Source organism: Camelus bactrianus, chromosome 3, assembly GCF_048773025.1.
Source record: "Camelus bactrianus isolate YW-2024 breed Bactrian camel chromosome 3, ASM4877302v1, whole genome shotgun sequence".
In the NCBI taxonomy this organism is placed as follows: Eukaryota; Metazoa; Chordata; class Mammalia; order Artiodactyla; family Camelidae; genus Camelus; species Camelus bactrianus.
The window spans coordinates 25,892,834-25,902,621 of NC_133541.1; the positions used below are offsets into that span (position 1 = coordinate 25,892,834).

Sequence of the window (9,788 nt, forward strand, 5' to 3'; positions counted from 1 at the left end):
CAGGCACCATAGAGCTGTAGGAGGACCGCCGAGAGAAGCCCCGGGACCATAGAGATGGGAATGCGGAGCGAGCGGCAGAGCCGGAAGGAAGGCCCAGAACGTAGGCGCGCAGCAAGATGGCGGCGACCAAGAGGAAACGGCGTGGAGGCCCAGCGGGTCAGGCAAAAAAGCTAAAAAGAACCGAAAAAGATGCCAAGCCGCCTGCTAAGGCCAGCGACGTAGCAGAGGAGGCGGAAGGGGAAGAGAGAGATCGTATCCCAGGCCCGGTTTGCAAGGTAGAGGGGGCTCTGCGGCCTCGGCTCCACGGGCCTTCTTTGGGACTACCTACCTGATAACGGCTCTGCGGGTTCCCGAGTTGCTGGGTTGTTGTGGGAGCTCAGTCTCAGCTCTCCCGGCGGGACCTGTGCTGTGTTTACATCTTATCCTCGTGCACGTGGCCGCCCTCCTGGAGGCGGTCGGCTGAGCAACTGGCCGGTCGTCAGAGCTCTTCGCGGCTCACAGAGAAGGGAATTAAGGGGACTAGTTCCAGTGTTCCGTCTTCTAGCCGTTCCACGTTTTGTTGGGTTGTTGTTGGAGAGTAGTTCGTTTCACTAAAGTTACTTCTCGCTATTGACTATACCCCTTCCAGGTATTAATATTCCCATATTCAGCCATAGTTAGCTAAGGTCAGTTAGGGATACTGAAGCTTGTAATGCGGTCCTTCAAAAAGTTGCTGGTCTTGGGACTGTGATTTTGACTTGTTTGATCTTCAACTGTCATGGGATAACGAAAGCTGAAGTAGACAGTATGAGCTTTACTTATATTCGACGAAGTTTTATCATGCCAGGCTCTGTAAAAGGTTAGGTTTCCCCTGTTTTGGAATTGCAAAACTAGAACTTGATCACTGCCTCTTAAAATGTTGGCTGTTAGAAGGAAACTACTCATATATAAGTTGATGGTTTTTATTCAAAAGAAGGTGAACCCAAGTTGTTGGATCTTTCATTCACCTGAGAGCTCGTTAAGCTAGATCAAAGACTGTGGAGACAAGAACTGCGTTTGACTAATTTCTGTATCTCCCCAGCTTAGAGGAGATCTCTACTACGTAGTGAGTGATGAATAAATGACCCTTTGTGCTGTGGTGGGGTGGCAAGCACTGGGAAAGGAGTTAGCTCTGAGGAATGAAAGACGAGCTTGAATGCTAGCCCTGCTGTTAATTAATAGGGAAATGTTTTTTGAGCTTTTTTCTGCAAATTAAGAGGAAGAAAATGTGATTTACTTTTTGTGACGAATAAGCTGGACTTCCAGTAGATTTTCAGTGAATGTTACTGCTCTCACTTTTCCCCTTAGGAACTAGAAGGATGGAAATATGATAGTGTTTATGATCTGAGTCATAATATAAAAAATTCTACTTAAGTACAGAAAATGAAGATTGCTTTTACTCTGGGATAACCAAGTAAGGGATCAGGAAGGATTTATGTAGCCTTTGAGCTGCATCCCAAGGTAAGGGCAAAATTCCAATATTCAGAAATGAGCGAGAACAATGTAAGGGAGAGAGAGAAAAACAAAACAAAACTGAACAAAGGTGTTGAAGTAGAGGAAATGCTGAAAGTTTAAAAAAATACAGCCAAATTGGCTAAAGTGTGGGGTCGATTTGGGACAATAGTGAGGTAGAAATATAAATATTTTAGAATTCAGTGTTAAGCTGTGTCATTTTGGACCTTGTTTAGAAAAGCCTGGAAGGTAAAGATGTGATTGGAGCAATGCTTTAAGAAGTTAAGCAGGTGCTAGTCTGCTTTACCTACGGTAGGAGCTCCTAGCTGGGAAGACTAAAATTTAGGAGATCGGCAATTGATATGAGATTATAAGAATCTGAAAGAAGGCAGTATCACTAGGAAAGGATTAAGAGTTGTTGCAAAGAAACTGACATTTCTTAGTGCTTATGATATGAGAGGATAAGGGCAAGTGGAAGATTCAGAGCATGGGGGACTGAAATGGTGGTGACATCAGAAGTATAAACAGCAGGGCAATTTACTGGATTTTAAGCTTTAGCATTCTAGAGTTGAATTTGAGGTAAGTTAAGTTAGGCTAGAAGAAGTTCCTTACCTTTCTGTAGAGTTGGCAGTTGAAGCTGTGGAAATGGTTGTGAGAACTGTCCTGGAAAGATCAGAAGTAAAACAGAGGGCTAAGAAAGAATCTTTAGAATCAAGAGAAAGAATTGGAGAGATTAAAGGAAAAAACTGAAAAGATAAGAAAACAAGGAAAGCATTTTTGGCTCGCAAATGGGGTCAGTGAATGCTGCTGAGAGATTGACTTAAAGGTTAAAATCAGGATTATTTGGCTCACTACTCTTGGAAGCTTTATCTTTAAGCAAACAAACAAGGTAGCTTCACTATGAGATTTTGAAGTCTTCTTTTTTTTTCCCCTTTAGGGCAAGTGGAAAAATAAGGAACGGATTCTTATCTTTTCTTCCAGAGGAATAAATTTCAGAACAAGACATTTAATGCAAGACTTGAGAATGTTGATGCCTCATTCTAAAGCAGGTGCGTATATATATGTATATACTTAAAAATTAGTGTTTATAAACTTGCTTACTGATGTGTTTTCACTTTGTGTCACACTTTATTTGTTCAGCCTTGTCAGGTAAAGAGCCATGACTTCTCAGACGTTTCTCTATTCAGTGCCAAGATTTTTCCAGTTAATATTTTTTAGAATCCTTTGCAAAACTCATTAAACATTCTCTTCACTTTCTTAAACAGATATCCTAATTAGCAAAACATTTCTTGAAGGTCCAGGAATGCCTTCATTGTAATGTTCTCAGAGAACTTGTTTGTCCAACTAAATATTTCAGGACTGCTATGAATTACTTTCTGCATTTAAAAAAAAAGAAAAAAAAAAAAAACAACGTGTTCTTATTAAAAATTTAATGGACCTGGAGTAGGATTTCAGGCACCTTTAAGTTGGGGCTCAGCCTACTCCTAAATGCCAAGCCTATTCTTTTTAGCAATGTGGTATCTTAGAGGCAACTGAAGATCATCTGGTTTGGGGTTTAGAACCATGGCAGTGCTATCATGAGACTGTTTTTGTGCCTGTGTTAGGAGGTGCTTTTGATTTTAGTTGTAGGTGATAACTTAGTTCCTTAGACCAATGTTCCTCAAATTGAGGTCTGCTATTGCATCTTCAGATCCCTGAAACAAACTAAGAGAATTTTAATTTATTTTGTTTCTTAAGTGAGTGTTCCTTGAACCAGAGTCCTAGAACGTAGTTTGTGGTTTGTGAAAATTTTTCTGTTTTTGAAAAGGATTCATAGAATGCAGGCAAAGCCCATTTTATTGCACTTCAGTTACTGCGTTTTAAAACAAATTGAAGGCTCATGGCAACCCCACATGGAACAAGTCTGTTGGCGCCATTTTTCCGATGGCATTTGCTTACTTTTTGTGTGTGTGTCACATTTTGGTAATTCTTGGAATATTTCAAACTTTTATTATTGTTTTATTTGTTGTTGTGATCTGCAATCAATGATTTTTGATGTTAGCCACTGTGACTCACCTGGGGCTCAGATGATGGTTAGCATTTTCTAGCAATAAAGTATTTTTTTAATTAAGGTATTACATTTTTTTGACATAACGCTGTTGCACACTTAATAGACTATGGTATAGTGTAAACATAACTTTCATATGCACTGGGAAACCAAAAAATTCATGTGACTTACTTTATTAAGATATTTGCTTTATTGTGGTGGTCTGGACCTGACCTGGCAGTATCTCTGAGGCCTGAACACAAAGTCTGAACACAAAACACTGCTGACAGCTTAATAATTCCTGAGAACTATTATTAATCACTCACTTTTACATTTGAAAAAACAAGATTTTTTTAAAGAAGTCATGTGTTTTTAGGTCTAATCATTTTGAAGAATAGTAACATCTCATTTAAACTGAAGATTATAAAAATACTTAATATAATTTCCTAGAACATGTATGATTTGATTGAAGTAGCTTTGAAATCTTTTGTTTACTTGCTTTTTTCTCTTTTTTTAGATACTAAAATGGATCGTAAAGATAAGTTATTTGTGATTAATGAGGTAATTTTAGAAAGTAATTAAAATATTCTAGCAACATTGTATTTAGGAACAAAATATTTTGGAACACTAAAAATAGTTCATTTGAAAAATCTAAAATGATTATAAATCAGTAAAAAATGTTTAAAAAAATGTTATTCTATGAGTTAAGTTGTTTTAACATACTCAGACAAATTTTATTAACTTTAATAATTTGCCTTCCAAATTTTTATAGAACTCATTGTCTATCTCTCACAGTTTAGGGCTTCAGGATATATTATTTCTTGATCATCCTTATGTTTGTCTTCTCTCAAAAAGCATATTGAAAGCTCATTATTTTAAAAAGCTCAAATTGAATAGTATTTGCCAGTATTGAAAGTGATGTATGTGATAGTTGCTCTTAAGTTGTTGCAAACTAGTAGTGGGTTAAATTTGCAAAGTAGTGTTGAAGACTAAGCTTACATTTTAAGCAGATTTTTTAAAACCTAGAAGAATTGTTTAAAAAAAAAACTCTGTAGCTGTTAGAAAAGCTTCTATTATTCTTTTAGCAAAAATTTTTGAAGCTCTGCTGTGTTGTGGCATTATTATATGGAAACTGTTTAAATAACAATGCCCCTGTTGTCGTGAAGACTACATTCTAATGGCGGTGACAGTCCCTAGACAAGTAGTATAATTTCAAAAGAAGGTATGAGAAATAAACAGGGTATGGGTTTCCAGCAACTGAAACTGAATTGGAAAACGCCAACTTAGCATTGTTATGTTTATTCTAAGACCAGTAAGAAATAGAGCATTGGACTGAAGAATTTTTTAAGTCTTAGTAGTTTAGAGTTTATAATTACTATATGTATTAGTTTGTGAATCCTATAATAATACAGGACATAGTTTCTTTGTTGCTTTTGTGTATTTCTCAGTTGTGACTTTGTAAACCGTCAAGATGTTGAAGTTTAATTCAACTTGAAATAGGTTTTATATACTTCAACCTTTCACCAATCCCTTAGTAATTTTACAGAACCAATCGCAGAAATGGTAGTACAGATAAGAGGGGGAAATGTAAATTTCTTGAGCTTAAAGTCAAAAAGCTAGAGAGTTAAAAATCAGAGTTAGTATTGTAAAGGATGTTTTAGGTTCTCTAAGGACTGTATTTTCCTACCTTGGTCAGGCTATTTGTAGTCTGCTTTATCCCTGGGGCATCAGTTTTTAGTCTTTGTAGTTTTTTTGGTAGTACTTCGTAGTCCTTTGTGCGGTATACAGGACTATGGTGAGAAGAGGCTCCCAGTAATCAGAAGTGAGGCCAGTTGTCTTTGAAATGCTAGCCAAAAAGAGTGGCTGCTTTCACCAAAGAGGTGGGCAGAGCATCTAGTTTACCTTGGGCAGAAAACCTAAGAGGAACTTAAACGTTTCTTTCTGTGAATAAATTTACCTATATTTAGACCTTTGTCGCCTGTTAGCCTGCTCAAGTATTTTTGGAGGCATCTAAATATTAATTGCATTGAATTGCTTTAGTTATTTTTCTCATCTACTTCAGTTTTCTGTACTTTGCTCCATTTAGGTTTGTGAAATGAAAAACTGCAATAAATGTATCTATTTTGAAGCTAAGAAAAAACAAGATCTCTATATGTGGTAAGAGAATGTAGTAATATTTGGGAATGTGTGAGCACATTATGGTGCCTTTTAAACTGCATCGATAGTAAGCATTTACTGCATTCTAAATTCTAATTAGTTGGAAAACCTTTTATATTTTTTAGGCTTTCAAATTCACCTCATGGACCATCTGCTAAATTCCTTGTTCAAAATAGTAAGTTGATTCAATTTAAATTTTTTGGTGAGAAAATTGAAAGTAATCTTTTGGGATAATTGTGCCAAAGTATAACTGTTTTTGTTGTTATAATTTTTCTAGTTCATACTCTAGCTGAGCTGAAGATGACTGGAAACTGTTTGAAAGGTTCTCGGCCCCTCTTGTCTTTTGACCCTGTAAGTTTCTAATTTAGTGTATAAGGTCTCATTTTCTTACTCTGCATGGTTGTTTTTTAGTGTATATAGTTGTATAATTCAATTTAGTTAACATAAAAAAACCCACAAAAATAATTTTAAGCAAAACACTGCTATTTTCAAATAACACGTTCACTCTATTTTTATAGGCTTTTGATGAATTACCACATTATGCTTTGTTAAAAGAACTCTTAATTCAGGTAAATATCTTTCCTAGAAACAGTTTTTAGTAAAATACTATAAATGAATGTCTTCCTTTAAACTTAGCTATCAGAACGCACATGGAATGTCATAGATTACAGAACTGACGTGTCCTTTTTTTCGCTAGATCTTCAGTACACCACGCTATCACCCCAAAAGCCAACCATTTGTAGACCATGTGTTTACTTTCAGCATTTTGGATAACAGGATATGGTTTCGGAACTTTCAGGTTAGCTTTATTAACTTTTAACTGTACTTTGAAATAAGTTAGGGTATGTGATGTTTATAGACATAGAAAATGCAAACGATAAATCCTTTTCTTTTAAATGGGTTTCTTTTCCCCTCAGACTTGTAGTAAATAACTACTGCTTAAGTTCGTGGCTATCAGCGGATGTGGAGTATGGGTTTTCTAACAAGCCACTATATGTTCAGTAAAATAGAAGCTTCTCTCCCAAGAGGTTAGAATCTACTGGGGGAGGGGTGGGGTTAAGACGTAGAAAAACATAACCCCTGTAGAAAGCATTCAATGAGAACTATTAGGTGAGTCATACAGTGACTCATTCAGGAGGAGAGGTGATTCTGGAAATCGTGAAGCAGGAGTTTGGCAAGATAATAAGCGCAGAGAGGTGGTGAGGTGGAGAACAGCAAGACAAAATTTCAGACAGCTTGTGAAGTGCTGCATGTGCTGTTATGTTGGGTACCTTGCGTTGGGAGTTAAACATACCCCCTTCTTAACCTCTGAGGGCAGGCATACCTTAGCCAACAGTATTAATATTTGTAGTTCAGAAGTTGCCTCTTAATTCCACAATCAGTAGCCATTCAAAAATAAATTTTACCATGTATTCTTTTATATACCTTTTAATCTAATTTGAATTAGATTTATAAAAGCAACTTAGGGGTTGATTTAAATTTTGAAAGGGGGCCCCGTAGGCAAATCACATTTAGTTACCGTGGTTGCAGTTTTAAATATTCACTTAACCACAGTTTTTCAAGAAGACTTGCATTGTAGAAGCAAGATACAGACCAAATTGAAATGACTCAATTTGGAAAGAACACACTGAAAAAAAAAATGTATATTTTTCCATGACAACTACTATATTTCAGAACATATTGATGATTTTGCACTTGCCAAGTTTCACTTCCACAATAATTTTATTGGTTATCAGTTCTTTTAGGCACGTTTGTAATGAGGTCATAGTCAATATATATACCTTTTAGGAATGGTATAATCAAACCAAAATGAAATGTTTCCTTTTTATTAAAGATCATAGAAGAAGATGCTGCTCTGGTAGAAATAGGACCTCGTTTTGTCTTAAATCTCATAAAGATTTTCCAGGGAAGTTTTGGAGGACCAACTTTGTATGAAAATCCTCACTACCAGTCACCAAACATGGTAAGCTGTTTCTGTTATTCAGTGCCCCCTCAATGTCTCAGAACTCTTGGCCAAGATAATTCTGTCAAGGAATTACTGTTCTGTGAACTATGAAACTGAATTTGGATTTTGCTGCATACAGTCTTGCAAATTACTACTTTTTTTTTTTTTAATGACACGATGTGAAGGGAAATAGGGTTCATAAGTGAATATCCTTGCCATACATAAAATGCTTATTTTCATTTCAAAAGTGCCTGTAATGTTTTGTTTCTAGCATCGGCGTATCATAAGATCCATCACAGCTGCAAAATACAAAGAGAAACAGCAAGTGAAAGATGTGCAGAAACTGAGAAAGAAAGAACCAAAGACTATTCTTCCCCATGATCCCACTGCAGATGTTTTTGTTACACCAGCTGAGGAAAAGCCGATAGAAATTCAGTGGGTAAAACCAGAGCCAAAAGTCGATTTGAAAGCAAGAAAGAAAAGGATTTACAAAAGGCAAAGAAAAATGAAACAGAAGGTGAACAGTGGGAATGCAAAGTGAATCAATGGATAACTAATTTGTTTTCAGTTGTTTTTATATTTATTTTCTATTCAGTGTGTAAATACTTTTGTTATCCAGGGCTGTCTTATATCTAATTAGTGTGGCATTTAAAAGAAAAATGAAAATTAAGATCTTGTGGCTTCAGTGGCATCTGTGTTTTTCTAAATAAAATATCACCAGAACTCATCAGTTAATTTCTGTTTCTCTTTTCAAAGCTTGTTTGGTATTATTAAAAACTTAGCACACTTAAGTTTTAGGCCTGTTCTCTTGGATTAAAATTTTGAGGTTAGCAAGACTGAAATTCCAACAAATTTTTTGGGTCATTACTACTTGTAAAACAGCATTAGGCACTCTGAGAGCCTAGTTTCAGATGGTAAAGTTGGGATAGCCTAGTAGAAGGGAAAACGTGTTACTGAGGTTTGAATCCCTGAGTCACAAGTCAGTGAGGCCCTGGAAAAGCCAACTTCTCATCTTGGTTTCTTCTCTTGAAAAAGAATGTGTAAAAATACTTAGGTTTTACAAATCAAATAAGTTAATACGTGTGTTGAAAGCTTTCTGTAGATTACAAATTTAATTTAGAAGCAGGTGTAAATTACTTACCAAATTAACACTAAAACGAAGAAAAATGGGACAGTTGTTAAGAGTGCACCAAAACATTTGAATTTCTCCCCTTATGAAAGAACTTTATTTGAAGCAAAGAGAGCACTTGCCTTACCACCCTGGGGGTAGGTTAGTAACAGGGAAAGAAAAGATTCTGGGTCCAAGTGGCCCTAGACAGGATTGGGTCATGCATGTGGTGTTTTGTCACCTTATTTTTATTTCAGGCTGATCATTTCCTCATGTCTTTGTTCTGCAACATGATTAGTAATTACATGGCATTCTACCCTGTCACAGCTATCTAAACAGTCCCCTATTGTTGGATATTTGAGTATTTCAGTTTTATGTTTTTCTCTGGTATAGGTGTTTGCAGCAAACATTTCTATTCCTATATTTTGTACAATATTTGTGGTTTCCTATAAGTAGGACTCAGGTCAAAAGTTATGAACATTAAGACATTTTAATTGTCCCCCTAAATACTGTATTTCATCAGAGGTTGATTTTCATTTCCTTGTACTCTTGCTAATGGTGAGATAATCTTTGTCAATTCGATAGATAAAAAAAGGAATACTTTTTTGGGGGGCTAGGTAATGGTTTTTGTTTTTGTGTGGTAGTTACATGAATTTGTGAGTTCTTTTATATAGTAAAGTTTTTCTAGACATCTTTTCTAGTTTGTCACTTGCATTTTAATTTTGTCTTTAGATCCATCTGCAGGCAGAATGATCAGTTTTTCCATTTCAGTTTTTCTCAATTTTCTGCTAAGAATTTCTTGAGTGTACAGTTAGGTTACTTTATCTTGAAATAGCCTGTTAGGCTAATTATCTTGAAATCCAGATTATGTAGGTAATTCAAATCAGAGGTTCACTGTAAATACTTTTATGTGGCTAATGAAGGGCAAATCTGGTTAAGTCCAGGAAAAAAATGGCAATTTAAGCAATTGAATATAGGATGAAAATAAGACAGCTGTATTCAGAATTCATTGCTAAACACCCATATCTCAAGAAGTTAATTACAGGTTGTAAACATAAACTGGATCAACAAGTGAGTTTGAA

General features: G+C 36.0%; 1 protein-coding gene across 1 annotated transcript; it reads left to right on the forward strand.

Moving 5' to 3' along the window:
* The first annotated feature begins 77 nt into the window (after positions 1–77).
* On the forward strand, positions 78–8,325 carry BRIX1 (biogenesis of ribosomes BRX1). The gene is made up of 10 exons (XM_010955543.3): positions 78–275; positions 2,408–2,519; positions 4,014–4,057; positions 5,583–5,653; positions 5,779–5,828; positions 5,931–6,004; positions 6,172–6,222; positions 6,351–6,452; positions 7,488–7,616; positions 7,870–8,325. Exons 1-10 carry the CDS (start codon positions 117–119, stop codon positions 8,137–8,139), a joined length of 1,062 nt encoding a protein of 353 aa, XP_010953845.2. The 5' UTR covers positions 78–116; the 3' UTR covers positions 8,140–8,325.
* Positions 8,326–9,788: the final 1,463 nt, after the last annotated feature.

Coding starts and splice junctions, on each gene's coding strand:
- BRIX1 (XM_010955543.3), top strand. CDS start 117: ATGGCGGCGACCAAGAGGAAACGGCGTGGAGGCCCAGCGGGTCAGGCA. Junction 6,005..6,171: donor CCCTCTTGTCTTTTGACCCT/GTAAGTTTCTAA, acceptor CTATTTTTATAG/GCTTTTGATGAATTACCACA. Junction 6,223..6,350: donor TAAAAGAACTCTTAATTCAG/GTAAATATCTTT, acceptor TTTTTTCGCTAG/ATCTTCAGTACACCACGCTA.